Genomic DNA, 18,863 nt, shown 5'->3' on the forward strand with positions numbered 1-18,863 from the left:
CCCCCCCATAAAAACAAAACAAACAAACATGCTCACATAATGTCAAGGGACTGCGAAATCATAGCTCCCACCACCCACGCTACCCTAGGCCCCACTTGCCCCCTGCGAGGAACTCAATGTGTGGCCTGCAGGGAAACGGGAGTCATCGCCCCTTCACTCGCGCTCTCCGCCGGCTCTTTACGGCTCGGTTTACTGTGCGCCGCCGACTATAAAAGTCCTTTTATAGGGTTAAACATGTTTGCTGGGCACATGGTTGCCAGTAAACGTGTTGCCTGCGAGCTTGCGAAGAAGTGAAACAGGCGACGATGGAAGCAGAGCCTGCTTTTGCTTCACAAAACTTTGCCTTGGGCAAAGACAAATGGCATTCCCCTCCAGATGGAGTGGAAAATGAGCGCAAATGTCCGAGAAATGACGTGACGCGGTGTGAACGCGTGGCCCGAAGGGACAAATCACCGGCTCGTTTTTGATCGGGAATTTCATTTTCTTTGGTTCTCGTGGGCGTACCTGCAAGTCAGCGGTTGCGATCAGATGCGCGGGCTCAAGGCAATTGTTCCGGATGTCCAAACGTCGTCAAACGTTACTAAAAAGTCGTGCGTTCCGAAGACATCGGGACCAGCCTTGAAATCCACTATTTGGGTCATGGCAAGCATTTGCAGTGAAATGTTGGAATCGATCCGTCTCAGATAAGCGGCACGTTATTCTTACGACGCGACGATTTCCCTTAGCCATGGGCGTCACGTTTCCCCAAGAGGGAATCCTCCCTCGCAAGGCATCGCATCCTGCCGCTTATCGTTTTTTTCCCGCCCCCCCCTCTTTCCATTTCCCACCAGAATGTGAAGGGTCGGCCTCCGAGCAAGGTGACTCACCGCGTCCGAGCCGTGACATCACCACGACGACATTGGCGGAAGGCAGCGGATGTCGAAGTCAGCGGCGAAATGTTCGACATGTTTGCGTCAAACTCTTTGTTGTTGGCTGAGGACGTTGGATCTATTAGACGTTGGAAAGAAAATGCAGGATTAAAAAAAGAACACGTACAGTATTTTTATCATCCACTTGGTTAGGAGCTATGTGCCCCCCCAGCATCTTGGCCATCTTTGATTTCAAGAGATGCTTTTCGGAAAAACAAATCGGTCTCCTTTTAGACGTACGCGGAAGCATCCGATGCTTCACGTCGATCCTGATGGCAGTCGCTTGGAGAGCATTTTTTTTTTTTTGTCAAAAGTTTGAGGAGGGCGCGCGTGCGCGCGCGCGCGCGCGTTCGCTGCGGCATGCTCTTTGAGTCGGCAAGCAGCTCCCCCTGCGGAGGGCGACGCAGCATCAGGGAGACGCGAGGGGAGGCGCAAGCGCTTGCCCGCCGCCTCTCTCTATAATAAGCGGCCGCTCGCACGCTCGCTCTCACTCGGGTTGCACTCCAGTGTGCGCGCGCGCCGCGGATGCCTCGACGCCAACGGAGCGCAACTTCGCCCCCGCGCCGCCGCACTTCTTCGGGCTCGCGTTTGGCATTTCCGAGAGGATTTCCCCACTGGATTACCTTGGCTTTTGCTTCGAGAGAACTTCAAGGAAAAGGGAAAAGGACGGATTCTTGGGGCGGGCCGGCGGGTGCGCGCGTGCGAGGCTGCGAAGGACAAGTGCGCCGCGCTTCTGCCTCGACTTGGGATTGTCCCACTTTTTCAGGAGCTATGCCGAGCCGCGCCGCGCAGTTTGTTGCTGCGCAGGAGTGAAAAGAACTGCGACGCGCGCGCGCACGCACACTAGCGCGCGCGCACACACACACACACACACGCACACACACATTCCAAACACACGCTAAACACTTTCTTCCGCGCAAATCTCGAGTGGAGCAAAAGCAAAAAGCTCTCGCTTTCTCTCCCCCGCCCTGAGGGGATGGTCGAGGGTCCTCGGGGGCCAGGAGCGACTGCGCGGCTCCTCCACCACCGCTTCGTCTCGTTTGGGGTTCAGTCCAATTCAAAAGGGAGATGAGAGCCGCAATTTCTTACTTCCTGCTGTGGACGACGTACCTGCTGTTGGCCACCGCTCAGGTAAGGAAAAAAAAAACAACCACCACAAAAAACAGTAAATGCGCGCTTGCTTGTCTATTTGATTCGAGCCCCCTTCCCCCCCCGCCCACCTCGAAAGAAAGCAGAGTTGTCCAACCCGCTCTGGTTATTTTGGGCTTTTGTCGCCGAATTTGTTTGTAGGCTGAGCCAAGTGGGCAAACTTCATGAGAACTGCTCTTGGTGATATAAATAGTGAGTGTGAGACCACCACAACTTGTCGCCTGCGCGACAAGTGCAACCCCCCCCCCCCCACAAAAAAAAAAAATTGCGCACATTGCACTTTACCGTAGCACCACGCACTTTTTTGATGCATTATTGCACGAATTGAAAAAGAAAGAAAAGCTCGAGCATGGAAGAATTCTTCCCGAACGGATCAGCAGAGTGATTTTAATTGCAGCCCCTCCCCCCACGAATCTCTAACTCACTGTCCCCTTGTTGAATTTCTCTCCCCCCCCCCCCCACCCCGTTCGGCGCTGAAGGAAGTGCACTTTCCCCAGGAGCTGATCGACAGACTGTCGCACAGTGAAATCCGCAGCATCAGCGACCTCCAGCGGCTCCTAGAAATTGACTCCGTAGGTAAATTCTGCCTCTTGATCCTTTGATTTCATTTCAAGCGAGCGAGCGAGCGTTTGCGAGACGGGCTTGACGGGTCGAGGTCACGTGACGTCACAGGCCAAGGCCCCGTTCGGAGCGCCTTGGCGCACGCTGTCGTCTGCTTCGTCGTCCGCAACTATTGGCTCGGGTCTTCCTCAGCCTTTTGTCGCACGTCCAAAGTATTTCTTGAGTGAAATGCCGAGAGATGATCGTTTCTTTTTGTATGCACACTTTTTGTGCCTCTTTATTGAGCGAATGCTGAAGGACGAGCATTCAGAACACTTTTTTGCCCATGCAAAATTCCGATGGAGTGAACGCTGCGAGATGAGCATTCGTCTTTTCGTGCTTTGCAGCTGTTTGTTGAGTGAATGCTGAAGGACGGCGGCCCGGCGGTTCCATCCCGGCCGGCTGAGGCCTTCCTGCCTGGAGTTTGCATGTTCTCCCCGGGCGCGCGTGGGTTTTCTCTGGGTACTCCGCTTTCCTCCCACATTTCCAAAAAAATGCACGGCAGGCTGATTGAACACTTGAAATGACATGAAATTGTCCCCCGATTGTGATTGCGAGCGCAAATGGCTCTTCGATTATGTGTGTGCCCTGCGATTGGCTGGCAACCGCTTCAGGGTGTCCCCCGCCTACTCCTGCTGCCCAAAGACGGCTGGGATAGGCTGGATGGGAAATTGGATGGCTGGATGCTGAAGGACGAGCACTCAGCTTTTCTCAATTGCGCGAACGCCGTGAGCACAATTTTTGCCCGGCCAAAGCGTCGGAAAAACAAGCCGCCGCACGATGTCTCGTGCGTTTCGAAAGCGGCGCTTGTGCGAGCGCTGGGAGAAGCACACCAACACCCCGTCGTGCGTCACGCTTGGCCCACGCGGCGGGCTTTAAACGAGCGATACGCGAGATGACGCGTGTTTACGCGGAGGGCGCAGGTGTCCACGCGCAGGCAGGTGGACCCCCGCCCGCTCCGCAAACATCCGCGCGCCGCTCTCTGTGAGCAGGCTTTCTCATTTGATTGCGCCGAGCTCCGAAATATCCCGGGCGGGGACCAAAACAAGCTCGATCAGATGAGGTGTACAAGGCGCGCTTGTCGATCGGCCGAACGAGAGCCGGGACAACGGGCGCTTTGTGTCGACGCGCTGACCCACCCGCAGACTTTCCACCGCCGATAAGCGCCGACGTCGTCGAGCGACTCAAGCGGACGCCGGCGCGGCGCGCTCGGGCGAAATCTCCGAGCCAGGAGCTTTTGAAGCGGAGCCGGCCGGACGGGGCGGCAGCATTAACGCGGCCGCTTTGTCTTTTGACGAGGTACGGGAAACGATGTCTTCGAGGGGCCCAAGCATCACAAGCACCCGCGCCACCAGCAGCGGCCGCACCAGCAGCACCCGCACAAGAATTCCTCCCGCCATCCGGGTTTCTACGGCGACCTGAAGAGCTCGCAGCTCCACAGCCGCCGCAAGAGGAGCCTCGGTGAGACTGACTCCACGTCGCCATTCGAACGTGCGCTCGGCTTGTGATTCACGATCGGCGACGGTACACCCCCCCCGCCCCCCCACAAAAAAAAGTCCATTGGCAATCTACTTTTTTACTTGGAATGAGCTCCATGAATTCAATTGTATTCCTGTCCTTTCTTCATTTTATGACGAGGATTATTTTGCGATTGGATTCAATATTTCTAAAAACAATGTGAATGTCATTTATTATTATTATTATTTCTATTTTTTTTTTAGAAATGGATGGAATCATTTTCTCCTTTTTTCTGCCGCCCTCAACTTTTTGAGCAGCAACGTTTTAATTTTGCGGCGCACCACAAAAGGGGCAATAAAAGAGGAGAGTTGAACGGAAGATCGCGGCCAAGAAACGCTTTCCTATTCAAGCATCCCACCGAATATTCAATGGAGTGATGGACTATTTGGATACAGGATATTTTTGCACTTCAAAAGAAAAAAAAAACACTGTGAGAAAAAAAAAAACACCGTTTTTTTTTCTCACAGTGTTTTTTTTTTTTTCTCCCCCTGCTGGACTGAAGTTGCATGATAGCACCAATAAGACGCATGCTAGGCGTGCGCAAGTCTCGTAAGCGTCTTATTGTACTTGAGCTCCCCTTCACACTGATCGTCTCATTTTGGCTGGCTTTGCGATGGCGGCGCGGCTCGTCTTTATGAGAGAGGCGAGACGCGCGTCAGGAGAGGAACATATCCCGGAGCGTGGAAATTCCAGACATTCAAGGCGTCAAGTTGCAGCTCGCCGAAACCTTCCGTCGCATTTCTTCATCAAACGCCGAGCGCTCGCTGCCGCATCTCATCGAGGCGTGGAGGGAGAGCGAGCGCGCGAGACTGCCGTCCGCGGCGCGCTTTGCCTTTGCTCCGATTTCATGCCAAGCGCGTGATGGGGTGCGCCGAGTATGCTGGAAGCACGAGCTTCCTTTACGGAATCCGTTTGCTGGCGATTCGAGCGTATGACGTGGAATGATAACACGGCGGGGGTCAGCGGTCAGTCCCTTTCCCAGATGCTCCAAAGGAAATGAATCTCATTCGGGTCCGCTGAGGGGTCCCTGTTGCGTTTCGGCAGAAATTCTTCTTCCTCTTCTTGTCATGATTCTTCTCCGTATCGATTCGTCATTTGAGGGCCTAAACATCGACGAAAACTCACCAAGCCGACTCCATTCAATGCGGTCTTTGATTTTGCTCTCTCCACTTTCGATTCATGGCCTTTTATTTGGTCCTATTTTACTGTGGTTTGACAGTCTGCAGGGATGAGCACATTTGGTTTTACTTCATTGATTAAATATTTGATTTTAAACAATCGCTGCTCAAATTGGTTACGCAACTCAATTCAATGTCATCTTTTTTGAAATTTTCAAACGTTCTCATTGAATTCGACAACATTTTATTTGTTTTTGCGACACAGTGGTTCACTTCGATTGTAGGTGTCAAACATGCGGTCCTGGAGGGCCGCCGTCCCGCATGTTTTGCGAGTCTCCGTGTTGCAACAGAGCCGATTCAAATGATCAGCTCATCCTGCAAGCTCTGCGGCAGCCTGCCATTGAACCTGTTCATTTGAACCGGGCGCGTCGCAACAGGGAGAGTCGGAAAACATGCGGGACCTATACTTTGACACCTACGACTTTGATGAAGCCGCTGAAATGGAATTTTCGATCATGTCGAGCAGGGCGGCCCTGCAGGACCTGACTTTGACACCTATGACTTCGATGGAGCCGCTGAAATGGAATTTTCGATCATGTCGAGCAGTTGACAAAAGCGGTGCTGCGGTTTCGTTTGAAACAAACAAACAAAAAAAAAAAATCCCATTTGACTTCCTGGGATTCATTTCATTGCAGTTCACACGATCAGAGATGCGCCGTTTACATTTTGGAACGTGTGCACATGAGCAGAGAAGGAACGGAATTGTATATTTCCTGTTTTTGAGCTGTTCTCCCATTTGACTTTCTGGGATTCATTTCATTGCAGTTCAGGGTCGATCAGAGATGCGCCGTTTACATTTCGGAACGTGCGCACATGAGCAGAGACTGAACGGAATTGTATATTTCCTGTTTTTGAGCTGTTCTTTTAATTTCGTATCATTTTATTTCCTTTTAGTATCGAGCTCTTGATGGACGTGGAGGTGTTCTGATTTTACAGTCACGGCTCAACCGAATTTCAACGGATGATATTTGACTTGACCTCATCGTGGCTCACATAGGCAGAGATGGCGAGATTTGAATTTTTGATGTCGGGTTGTTCACACGGGAACCGCCATTTGGCCGTCGGCTTTCTGTTCAATCCTCGATCCTTTCCCCCAAACTCCTTTGGCATGATATGGAGCAAAGTGACGGGTCGCTTACTGACCGTGACGTGACAAGATAGAGTCGGGGGTGTTTGCGTTTCCTATTCTTCCAACCCCCAAAGTCGTCCAAGGCTGCTTTTGATGGACCTCGCATCCAAAGAATTGCTCAGTAGGTGTGAGCCAAGACTTTGGGGCAAGTGTCCCGGTTGTCAAAGCGGGTTGGCTGCGGTCCGAGGCGAGACAAACCGAGTCATCGGGTCGTCGAATGAGCCCAAAGGGCACATGGCGGCAGCCTGGTGGGAAATTGGCCATTCATTGCCCTCCTCCCTCCGTTCCTTCTCCCCCCCGCAGTGGAGGAGGCGGTCCCGGCGGCGTGCAAGACGCGTACGGTGATCTACGAGATCCCCAGGAGCCAGGTGGACCCCACGTCGGCCAACTTCCTGATATGGCCGCCCTGCGTGGAGGTGAAGCGCTGCACGGGCTGCTGCAACACCAGCAACATGCGCTGCCAACCCTCGCGCAAGAGCCACCGCACCGTCAAGGTAGGCCGCACGTGACAAACCGGGCCAAAACGGCGCTTAGCTTCCCGCCGTTCGTTATGGTCGGGCGGTCGTCACGACGTGATCAAGGTGTTCTTTGGAAGCAAAATCGGCAAACGGAAAATGAACGAGGTGACGTTGGGCCTTTGAAACGTGAACGTGATGGGGGTGGACACGTTGGAAACGGGACGGGGCCACTTGAAAAGGGGTTCCACTGTTCTTTGAAAGAAAACCCCAAGAAACAATTGTTGTTGTTGTTGCTAAATTTCCTGCAACCCTGGCGCGCCTCTTCCGGATGTTCTGCTATTGCCTTTTCCGGTAAAATGACACGTGACATTCTGGAGTCGCTAGACGGAAGTCTTTCATGACGTCTGGAGACTGAACCACGATTGTGGAAACCGAGGCTCCAAGCTAAACCTCGGAATGGATGTTCTGCTTTTGCCTTTTCTGGTAAAATGAGTCGCTAGACGGAAGTCTTTCATAACGTTTGGAGACTCAACCGCGAATTGTGGAAACCGAGGCTCCAAGCTAAACCTCGGAATCTCGAAACGCTGAAACACGCGTCGATACGCACGAGCGCGGGCACCAGGCTAACTTTACCCGGATACAAGCGACCGAAATAAGTTTCCTCCGCCGGGTGACCGGCGGGCTCTCCCTTCGAGAGAAGATGAGAAGCTCAGAGTCGAGCCGCTCGCCCTCAAAGATGAAGGGAAGCCCGATTTGGATTTCTGATCTTGAGGGTGACTCCCTCCATCTTGGCAGCAAGCTTGCATTCATTGTTCCTCCCGCCGCTTTGAATGAACTCCGTGACCCCGGCAGGCCCTTGCAGCTTCAACGCAAGCCAACCCGACCTTGTTCATACGCGCATCAGATCTTCTTGTTGACGATCAAAATATCCGTAAATGAATTTCTCATGGCTGTCTGCAGTCCGGCTAGTCTGTCTGTTTGTCTCTTTGTCTTGTCCGGAAGCCCGGAGGATGCCCCGTGACAAAGAGCGAGGGACTGAAAGGACTTTTTGTTGTTTTTTTGGGGTGGGGTGGGGGGGGGCATGCGGTTCCCAGAAGCCTCTGTGCTCGCTTCAAACACGTCTCCCTTTTCTGTTCAGCGTCAGGAGCGTGGACGCGGTGGCTTGAGATGAGTCAAACGTCTGCTGTATTTAGACGTCGCTGCGCTGAAAGGCACGGCAGCTATGAGCCCGGCGCAGACTTGGAACGCTTCTTTGTCTTGTGTGTTTGAGTCTGGACTCTATTGTCTCTGCTCTTTAATCATCGGGACGACGCTCTGTCCACGCTTCGCCGTGTGAATTGATGGCCGTTTGCTCGCCAGAGTCCGCCTTTGGATTTGGACAGTGGCCGGCGGTCCATTTGGTAACCGGGCCTCAGAGTTTTCCTCTTGCGGCATCTCGTCGCGCCTTTTCCCCGACCTTGCGCATCCCTACCACGTCTCCAAAATCTCTTGTTTGTTTGTTTGTCTTATGACGCGATGTGCCGAGGTGGATTTTTTTGGGTTCCCAGATCCCACACTGGACCCCTGCCATGAGAGCATACTTTGGGAGTTGCTCTTCATTTCTTCCCATGTCTTATCTCGTGGTTTTTTTTCCACACTGACAAACAATGGTGCATTGAATCGACTCAATTAGAGTTTGTCATTTTTTTCAGTGCGTTTCTTCTCAAAGAAATAGGGGCGGCGTCTGGTGACCTGTCAGCTTCCCATGTCGGGTGTCCCACCGCACGTTTCTTGGACAGGTTGAACCTGTAAAATGAATTTGGTTGCTTTGCGACGTTACGGCCATAAAATTCTACTTCCATTGCTCAGACGTTGAGTTACAATCGTCGGCGGCCCTGATTCCAAAGCCCCTGAGCAGATGAGATTGACGTGGCAACGTCGAGAGGCTCAAATCTGATTGGGCACGTCCACGAGCATGCACATCCACCATGTGGAGCAAGAGAAACGCTTGCCGATGACGTCTGTTGGAATACGTTGATAACATTTCATCGAGCAAAGGTGACAAATTTCAAATTCAAAGCCGTAAACGTCGAGTCCCGCGCTTCAGATGCTGTTTTGGCCTGATTTGGCCTCCCCTCCCGCCACCGGATTTAACTGGGATCCGGTCAGACGCTCCGGTCTTGAAACGTTTAGAAATGCTGACTCATGTGGAAGCGGAAGAGCCAGTCTGCACACAAACACGTCTTATTTCTCATGCGAGCCGGTCCGCAGCGTCAATCGGAGCTCTGTCTGGCCTCAAACGAGACGGCGACTGCTTGGGGAGAGACGCTGGTGAGCGAGCCTCCGTCCGGATGGAATGTCGCGATCCGTGCCACTTTGCCCCCTGTCTGACACGGTTGCAGCTTGGCTGCCGGAGCGGGGGCCAAATATTTCATTGTTTTGGACTTTGAAGAAGCAAACGTTTTCAAACCGACGCAGTTAAAAGACAAGCCATCCCCTGAGTGAGCCGGAGCCTATCCCAGCTGACCTTTGGGCGAGACGCCAGCTAGCTATGTTTGGGACTGACGGACTTCCTAGCGAGCTCGCCAACATTTTTGTCGGGAACAAAATACTGGTGTGATTGATCCTTTTTTTTCCAAATGCTATCAATGCCCCCAACCTCAAATTATTTTGTCCCTCACGGTTCAAAATGTCCGTCGGATTTGATGCGTAAAAGTACCGCGGTCTAAATGAAATGGAAAACTGACAGTTTTATTCGGGGCGGTGACTAATCAAGCTTTGTCCTTTTCGACAAAAGACATTTTCATCGAAAAAAAATCAAATCTGATTTTGAGGCCACTTGTGGTCTGGATTTTTGGACAAAATTACGACGGCATCATATTTAGTTGAAAACTTAACAGTCACTAAAAAAACAAAAATCCTTCCATCCATCCATTTTCTACAGCCGTCGTCGTCATTTGGGTTGCTGGCGAGCTCGAAGCCTTGGGCCAGCTGATTTGGGGGTGAGGCGCGGGTGCATCCCGGACCTGCTCGAAGCTTTTGTAAACGAGCGGCTTCAGAGGCAGCAGCTCAAGGCAACTTGAGTCGGGACGTGGGCGAGAAAAGAAGAAGGGTCTGCCTATTTTGGCTCTTCTCCCTCCGTGTCCAGTATTGCTAAGACTGTTCGGACAGGAAGTCGGTCCAGGCGTGAGCGCGCTCTCGCATTCTTCCCCACATTGTGCGCGTACGTGTGTTCGCACGTATGAATAGCGCTGCCTCTCTCTGTTTGTTCTCGCGCCAGTAAACAGGCCACGACGCGGCTCCAACTCATTCGCCTTTGGTCTCGCTCGTTCACGAATTGGGCGAGGCGTCCTTATTCGGAAGGCGGGTCAGAGGTCCGGCAGAGCTCCACACCAAGGTCAAAGCATTAGGTGGATGCGTTTGCCTGTTTGCTAGCTAGCGGGCTCCATTCACACCGTAGCGAGATTTGGTTCATCGCTCTGCACTTAGCGTTGAATTGTCTAAAAGCAAGTTTTTGCTGACCTAACTCCACGAGAGCAATCATTTCAGCTCTCATATTGTGACGGCTCCTGCTCGCACCCAAACACGGTTGAATTTCGTGCAGGAAATCGAAAGAAATGATCGACGTCGTAAAGCTCAAGCAGCCATGCGATTCCGGCAGCCGGCGGTCCATTTTTTTCTTTGCACGTTTTGATGTGAAAAGTATCTCAATTTACTCACGAGAACTTTCCATGCGGTTTCCTCCAAATGAGCGATGGGAGCACGCCGACTTATGTCAACTGGTTTCAAGCTGACGCCGTATAAGGTAGCTTCATCTCATCGCGCTGCCGTATTTTGGCAACAAGTCACTTTTGATGGCCCCGTGTACGAGTATTTGGCAGAGGTCCTCCGGGGTCATCGGCTCACATCTGTGTAAACCTAAGAGGGAGATTGTTTTCGTCTGTGTGTGTGTGTGTGTGTTGGGGATGGGGGGAGGAGACAGAGTGCGCTCTATGTTACGCTCCATAAACTCCCCCACCGCAGCGTGGCGACAAGGCCATTTGTGTGCGAGGGAGAGAGACGGGGCCGCAGAGTAATGAAGTGTTGATGGCCGCACGATCAAAGCGGAGGCCTGACAGAGGCCAGGCGGATGCAGCCGCGCCGCTGAGGGCGGGGGTCCGGGCCACCCGACCCCCGCCCGCACCCGCTCCCGCCCCCTTCCCAGCCTCTGACTGTTACCTTGGTGACAGCAGGTCAGATAGCGGACCCTCACTCTGTCTGTTGTAGCACAGAATAGAAGAAGTGTGTGTGACGTCTTCCCTCCGAGGGCCGCTACGACAGTGAAACCGATTCCTTGTACGCAATCAAATGAGTCAACTATTGGTTTGTTCGATTATTGTTCAAGTGAGTGCAAAGAGGGTGACAATAGGACGGCAAAATCTCAACGTGGGACATTTGCGGGGATCATACAAGTGGACGCACATGATTCGCTTTCGCGGGCCACATAAAATGACGGCGAGCCGGATCTGGCCCCCGGGCCTTGAGTTGGACGCCCGTGCCGTAGAGAGAGCAGAAATGGAAAACGTGTGCGGCAGCAAGAATAGTCACGCTTCGAGCAAAACCAGGGACGCGCGCAATCGCTAAAAAGGCCAGACAGAAATGACATCTCAACGGTCGACGAGAGCATCCGTACGGCGTACGCGTTGATGTGAACGTGAACAGCGGCGGCAAACATTAGCGCCGAGCGCACATAGAACACCAGATTGGAATGAAATGCGCACTTGTAACAACCGGCGGTGCACTGACAGCTGGACAGCAAAAAAGAAACCGTTTGGAGCCCCTTTGCGGGCTCTCAATAAAGAAGAAGAAGCATTTGAAGACATTTTGGCGAAGCCCAGCGGGTCATGGGAGGATCCCGTCCAGGCCGCGGGGTCGCCGGACTAGCGCCGCGCCGGCTTCATCGCATCACGTAGTCTTTGAATATGCTTGATTTTTTTTTTCCCTTTCCTTTCCTTTCCTTTCCTTTCCTTTTCTCCGCCGTGACTTCATCCTCCACTCCCTCGTCCGCTGCTGGAGTCTGATCGTCTGTCATGCCAAGTCGCGGTGGACTCCCTCGCTCGCTCTTCCTCGCCCTTTCCAGCCGTCTGCTCGGTTGACCTCCGTGACCTCCTCCATTGTTCTGCGCAGGATCATAAAGACGCCATCCGGGGGGATTCTTTGAAATTTGATCCGGCGCCTTCTGCCGCCCTCGGATATCCACATCTGGCCATCCGTTAAGATTTCGGGAACGGAGCCGCGCCGGGTCTTTGCGGGCATCGCGGATTACCTCCAGACGTGATAAATGCTCCCCTTTCTTGTCGGGCGCGCGCCGCCCGTCGGCCCGAAAGCACGTTGTGACGGGTTGAGGGAGAGGGCGGCGGCAGGAGCAGGTCCTTGTCTCGCCTCTTGGCGCTTTTCCTCCGCCTGCGTGGGAAGATCACCTCTTCTTTCTCGCCGGCGGACTTCCTCGGGGTCCTTTCTTTTTGCGGGGCGCAAGCGGGACGGTTTCCTCCTCGCTCGCTCGCTCACTTTCAGTCCCTGCCTTCTCTCAACCAATTTTTCCCCATTTATTTTTGCTCCATTTTTGTCCCGCTTCCAAATGTTTGCCGCCCCTCGGTGTCCATCCACATCCCCGTTGTGTTTTCCTTGGAAGGCATGAGTAAAACTTTCCCCTCCGTCATGCTCTCATCGGCGCTCAGGGAATTCCCAATTAAAGGCGAGCAAGACGGTCGGCTTCACACAGAGGCTCTTGTCTGAAGGGGAGGGGGCGGGGGGTGAAGGGGTGCGCTTCCCAGAGCCCCCCTGCCTCACCCCAACCTCGCAGATCGGATATCATTCCCCCCAAGCCGCTCAAGGGACTCTTTCTCAGGGCCCCGGCTTTCTCGGGAGCAGTTTGATTTATACAAAGAGTGTCGGTGGGGGGTGGGGGGGGGGGCTCGTCGTAGCACTCGGGTCTCTTTTCTGATGTGTGTTTTATGTGGGAAGTCATTGACTCTGCGCCGGATGAGAAGCCTTTGTACGCAAAATAAATCTTGCCAGCAAAGAGGCGGGAGGGACTTCCCTGTTAACACCTTTCCATAAAGTGCGCGTGCACACGCCCGCACCCCCCCCCACCCCTACACACACGCATGCGTGCGAGATGAGAGATATGGGAGAGAGTGTTGACAAAGTAGGCAGTGCAGGAGGTTGTTTAAGCACACGCTCAGACTAATACGAAGGGCGACTCTTGCACACTGTTTTTCACCTTGCTGGCTCTCATGCATGCGTGCGTGTGCGTGCGAGAGCAGACCGAAAGAAAAAGAAAAGGTCTGAGACCGTGTCCCATCGCTCCAAAAGCCATCATGCCTCCAAAATGGCACGCAGAGGGAGGAAACAACATGGAGAGCGGATGCTCGCGTGCTCCTCGTTGTCCTCCCTCATCCGATGGGCTCGCTCGCCGCCCGAGGCCGATTGAGCACGAGCGATGTTTTTCGAGGTCAAATTCACGGCAAGCCGGTATACTGTCCTCATATTCGGTTCGCAAGAAAAATCCCTGGATACAGTCTCTTGACGGGTGTTTGCCTTTCTTGTGCGGGTCAACTACAATCTTGACGTTAATAGGTAACACGTGGACGATCACAGTCGGCCCCCTTCGCCCTCTCCCTCAACTAAGCCGCCCGTGCCTGCAAGCGCACGGCGGAGGGATTCGCCTTGGCGTCGCCCTCGCCGCGTCAAGGCCCGATGACGGCAGACGCGGCGTCTCAGAGCCGGATGGCGTTGTCCTCCGGCTCGTCGAGCGCGCGCCTCCCGTTCTGCCGCGATCTTCTTGGTGCTTTCCCCGTGTACAAAGTAGCGAGACGCTTTTACAAAGGCGAAAGCGCCGACTTCTAGTCTCGCCTGACTCGGGCTGCCCCCGCGAGCTTTGACTTCAGAGCATTGGCATGAGAGACGTCGGGCTGCGTGAGTGTCAACATGCTTTTGTTTTACCAGACAGACTCGGTATGTTGACTGGCCTGCCTGCGTGACTAATTCGCCGCCGGGCAGCGGGCCAGCGCGGGACGGAGGAAGGGAGCCTCTCCCGTCTGCCGTCGACGTTATCGGCAGAGAGCGGCGGCCCGCAGGATTGTCGCTTCATATCCTCTCCCGTGCGCTGAACTCGAGATGAGGTGAAGTGGGAGGAGGTTCCGGGTCGGGTCGGGAGATTGTTTCCATGCGCCCGCCGGGCCCTCGCCGACGAACGTGGAAGTTACCTGCCCGTAGCGCTTGGATCAGAGAGCCCGAAAAGCACGGCGCCACCTCCCCTCTTGCACGAGCCCCTAAGCCCCCGGGCCGCCCTGTCTGCACAGCTTCAATGGCGACGCTTCCAGGCCGCAGGCTCGGAATTCCTGCGCTTCTTGTTGCTCTTTGCTCCATTTCAAGTGCTTCTTCCTCCTCCTCTTTAAAAGGAGCGACCGCTCTCTCGTTGTCGTTCTACCGTGCGGGGGCAGACCCTCCCGGTCCCAGACCTTCGCCCCCGTCAACACCTTTCAGGTGAAGCGGAACGCCGGCGACGGGCCCACAGTGACCGCGGGGCTCGTCTGTGAGGGGTGGGCGCACTCCAGAGTCTGGTATAAAGTCTTTTTGGCCGGGTGTCCTCACGCTCCCATATCGGCGGTGGACGTGTTGGGACACGGAGGGGGGAGTTTGGGTGCGCGTCTGCTCCGAGCCTCAAGTTGAAGTCTGCAGCGGCGGAGGCGGCGGGAGTCGCGGGGGATTTCTCCGACGGCCCCGGCGGAACAAAGTCTGCCGCTCGGGCCGCACCGTCGCCGGCGCGCCGTTCCTTCCATTCTCCACTTGTTAGGGCTCGTTGGGACACGGTCCCCCGCTCCGTTCACGGTTCAGGGAGCGGCTGAGCCAAAGCGCGGCGCTCGCAAGAACGCAGCCGCGTCGGGCCCCGCGTTCGTCGCTGACCGAGCTTTCTCTTCTCCTCGTCGCGACAGGTGGGCAAGGTGGAGTACGTCAAAAGGCGGCCCAAGCTCAAAGAGGTCTTCGTACGATTAGAAGACCACCTGGAGTGCGCGTGCACGTCACAGCATCACGTCGTGGAGCACTCCGACGCGGAAACAGGTAAAGCCTATCGCCCGTTTCTCGGCCTTTTCTCTTTTTGTCGGGCTTTTTGGACGCCTTTGGGCAAGGTGGCCTCCATAAAATGGAACAAAACGCCATGAACTGAGGACGCTCGGTGTGAAAGCATCCTGACGTGTTTGTTGCCTTCCAGGTAGAGAACAAAAAAAACAAAAACCACACGCACACACAAAGTCCCGCCCTACACGTTGTAATCGTCCTTTCCTGCCTTCTTGGCGTTTGCTTCCTTTCCTTTTCTTTCCCCCTGCCACCCCGCCTCCGCCTGCCTTGCACCCGTTGACCTTTTGTCGAGCAGGTTGACACGCCTCCTGCCACATTGCAACGTGTCAAACCCAAAGCCCCGAGCCAGATTTGGCCTGCCACACAGTTCAATGCAAACGGCGTGCGTCCACTTCACCTTTCTTGGACCAAAATCCGGCCCCAATTGAAACGCAGTTGTGTTCTTTCACGTCTGATTTCCAACCCGGTTACGCATCGGCGCTACATAACAACACGAGCTCATGCTCGTCAACATCTGAGGGGACGTGGAACTCCCAAGTGGCCCCCTACGAAAACGACTTTGCCTCCCGTGCTGTACACGTCTTTTAAGAGCGAGCATTTGTGTGTTGCTGTTGAGGCAGGATGTCCAAAGGCTGCTTGTCATGACACCAGGTATACAATCTGCCCCCCCCCCCCTCACACACACACATGCATACGCTGCCCTCCCCTTGTCTTCCCCTTGCCTCTCCTCCCCCCTTGGAAACCGGTGCCTTGATCTGAAGCCTTTCTCTCCCGCGGAGCAGATCAGTGCCACGATAAGGCATTTCGAGTCTGTATGTGCGTCATCGCTTCTGTCCCGGGGCTCTTTCCGCATCTTGCGTCTTTTGCTTTTGAACCTCCCCGCCCCGTGCTCACGCAAACCCCTCCCCGACTTTGTGCTTTCGGGCCACCGTCGGGCAAAGGGTAAAAAAAGGCAATCGAAGAAGCTCGGGGCCCACGAGGACTTGGCGACATAACACGCAAAGTCCCGCCCGTCGCCCCCCCCCCCACCCAACTCTCCCTCTCAATGGAAAGCTGCGAGGGGAAAAGGTGGCCGCCCTCTCGCCTCGCCAACGGGCCACCAGTCACCGTCAAGCCACCGATCGCGAGCGTTGGGGGAGGGCGCCGAGCTCCTCCGTGGCGATGATGCCGCCGCATGCACGCGCGCACCGATTCGAAGGCACCGCGTCACTCTCAGGTTGCCCGCATGCGATTGGGCGCACCGGCGTTGTGGCTTGCTTTTTTTCCCCCTCCGGATCACCGTTTGGAAGGAGACGCACGCATCACGTCACCGCGACGGACACGAGCAAACGCAAATCTTATCAAAGGCCAAAAATCAAGAAAAACAATTCTGGGATGAAACCGAAGAACACCGTGTTGCATTTTTAGGCCCTCGGGAACACCGTTGGATGAGAAAGCGGGTCTCGAGTGGGGAAAAAAAGAAAAGACTCAAAACAATAATGCGTCGTCGTTCGACTTGGCGTTAAGAATAATCCGAATCCAAATGAGCAGGCTTCTGCAGAGCCGGCTGATCATTTGAATGGGCCGTGTTGGAGGGCGGGCGGGATTGGCGCTCTCCAGGACCGGACTTGGTGACCTTCTCAGTATTTGGGGGAGCAACGCAGATTTCTTCAATTGGATGAACGGGGAAAAAACAAAACAAAGCAAATGACTCAAAACGCTTTTGTGGAAATGTGGCCGAAGCCAAAGTCAATATTTGTTGGAGGCCAGCGTGAGTTTTTGCAACTTTTGGAAGCAAATTTCCGGTCTGTCGGTGGACGCACATGCGCCAATGAGTGTGACCCAACCCCAACAGCGGTTGTTGTGCCTTCCTTTGGTCCCCTTTGGAATTTTGGCCGTGGGCGTTCTAACCTTGAGCTCTTTTCTTCCCCCCCGCCAGTGGACGTGAGGTGAGGACGTCAGCGCGGGCTCATCGTTGCTCCACACTGAACTTTCCCCCTCGATGAACCTAAGAAACCACGATGCCAAAGGTGCTTCTTTTTTTCGTTCCTTTTCCAAACCAATCCCATCAAAGACTCGCCGGCAATGACGAGGAGCCTGCTCAAAAGGACACAAGAAGGGAGGACGACCAAAGGGGCTTCTCTCTTTCCGGACCGTGAGAGCGCCGTGCCGACGCGGGGCCGCCGGAGTGCCCCGCCCTCCTTTTAAAGGCACGCGGGCCAAAGGTCGCCGAGGCGGTCGTCCGCGTCGCCGCCCCCGGACGCTCCTTCCGAACGACTGACGGTCGAGGACGCACGCGTCCGATCTGCGCTATCGTCGCCCTCTTCTTCTTCTTGACAGCGTATCGAGTCTTGTGTATTGCTTTGGAGAACGGCGGCACGGCGACGCCGGAACGCCGGTGGCGGCAAGATGCTTTTATTTTTGTGATGAGACATATTACCCTAGTTTTCATTGCTCGTTGAATGTCTGTATTTAATCCATGCGGGGGGAGAAGAAAAAAAAGCAACAAAAAAAACCCAGAAAACAACACGTCAGAAATGGTCCCGAATGTGTGCGAAATATGTAGACGCGAGTTGTTTTTCAGCCGTATCACTGTCATGCTGATAAGGACGATGGCCACCCAGTCTGCTGGAACACACACACACACACACACACACACACACACACACACACACACACACACACACACACAGAGCAAAGTCCACCTTATGGAGTGAATGAACAAGCAGAGCATGAATGAGCTCCTTGTTTGGGGGCCCGGCGTCGCAGGTCACATCACAAAGGCTTCTCGACGACGCGGCTATTTTCTACAAGTGCCGTCAAATGGAGCGAGTGAACGGGCGAGTGAACGGCGGTCGCTGTCCAAAAAGCGCAACCATCGTCAAGGATGCTGCGTTTCGATGCCGCTGCGTGTCTCGCCACTGTTTGTGCTTTGTCTTGTTTTTTTTAGGGGCCGGGGGGGAATTCCTACAAAAACAACAACAAAATATGAATTTGTCATTGTTTTCTTTTTTTTTTTTTTTTTTTTTTTTTTAACAAAGAGGAAACAAGACAAACCTTCCTTTTTTTTTCAAACAAAGACGGCAGTCACTGTAATTTATCTATTTATGTTCAACAATAAATGTATTTCTGCTCATGATGCGTTCCCGGGTCTCGATTCAATCAAGACAGGTGGCCAAAGTACAAGTACTGATAAGACGATGGTCAAAGTGAAAGTCGCGATCACGTCAAAGGACACAGTGAACTGCTATTTTGTCGAAAAGTAGAGGTGGAAAGAGTAGTCGCATCCTGCACGCAAGCAGCAGTACAGATGAGACGAGTGAAAGAAAAAGAAAAAAACCCCAACGGGGTCCCAACTGCTCTTCACGACAAAAGTCGCCCCTCTCCGTACTTGAGTCGATGGACAAATACTGTCGCATTGGTCAGAGGAGAAGTCCCCGTTCTCCTGAACTCAAAATTGCGACTGACATGGAGCCAGGGACAAAATGACAGAGGTGGCAAAAGTACTCAGCGTGGACCATGGGGAAGAGAAGAAGTGCTTCTTCTTCTTCTTGACTTCGGTCCATGGAAACAAGGTCGGAGGTGCGGTCCCCGTGTACTGGGAGTCCGTTTCTCCACTTAAGAGTTCACATCCTCCTGGAGGAAAAAAAAAAACACCCCCAAAGGATTTCAAAGTTGCCCTGGACCACGGCGCCGCTCACCGCGCGACCACCGTGCCGCTCTTTAAAGGTCACGCAGGCACGGGGAGAACACGCAAACCCCGCACGGGAAGGCCCGAGCCGGAATCGAACCCCCGTACCTCTGCGCCGTTTGAAAGAAAAAAAAAAAGAAAAAAACAATGTCA

At 54.0% G+C, this 18,863-nt stretch overlaps 1 protein-coding gene and 1 long non-coding RNA gene across 3 annotated transcripts in view; one reads left to right on the forward strand and one right to left on the reverse strand.

Moving 5' to 3' along the window:
• LOC109517732 (uncharacterized) overlaps positions 1 to 11,186 on the reverse strand; it is a 23,755-nt gene extending 12,569 nt beyond the window's left edge. The window contains exon 1 of the long non-coding RNA XR_002168602.1: positions 10,507 to 11,186. This is a non-coding gene — a long non-coding RNA (uncharacterized LOC109517732). The remainder of the gene's footprint in view (positions 1 to 10,506) is intronic.
• pdgfab (platelet-derived growth factor alpha polypeptide b) lies at positions 1,389 to 17,528 on the forward strand. Of its 2 annotated transcripts, none has more exons than XM_019873061.1 (6): positions 1,389 to 2,039; positions 2,555 to 2,633; positions 3,957 to 4,118; positions 6,786 to 6,976; positions 14,896 to 15,022; positions 16,959 to 17,528. In XM_019873061.1, exons 1-6 carry the CDS (start codon positions 1,977 to 1,979, stop codon positions 16,970 to 16,972), a joined length of 636 nt encoding a protein of 211 aa, XP_019728620.1. In that variant the 5' UTR covers positions 1,389 to 1,976; the 3' UTR covers positions 16,973 to 17,528. The 2 variants fall into 2 exon arrangements, with proteins under 2 accessions (XP_019728620.1, XP_019728619.1); XM_019873060.1 differs by having other exon boundaries at positions 1,392 to 2,039; positions 2,537 to 2,633.
• The last annotated feature ends 1,335 nt before the right edge of the window (positions 17,529 to 18,863 follow it).

The sequence above is a fragment of the Hippocampus comes genome, unplaced genomic scaffold, assembly GCF_001891065.2.
Source record: "Hippocampus comes isolate QL1 unplaced genomic scaffold, H_comes_QL1_v1.1 scaffold522, whole genome shotgun sequence".
NCBI lineage: Eukaryota > Metazoa > Chordata > Actinopteri > Syngnathiformes > Syngnathidae > Hippocampus > Hippocampus comes.

Bases quoted from the DNA above. Each gene is read 5' to 3' on its own strand.
- pdgfab (XM_019873060.1), top strand. From the start codon at position 1,977: ATGAGAGCCGCAATTTCTTACTTCCTGCTGTGGACGACGTACCTGCTG. The intron at 2,040-2,536 runs GTAAGGAAAAAA...TCGGCGCTGAAG, and splicing joins TGCTGTTGGCCACCGCTCAG to GAAGTGCACTTTCCCCAGGA. The intron at 4,119-6,785 runs GTGAGACTGACT...TCCCCCCCGCAG, and splicing joins CCGCCGCAAGAGGAGCCTCG to TGGAGGAGGCGGTCCCGGCG.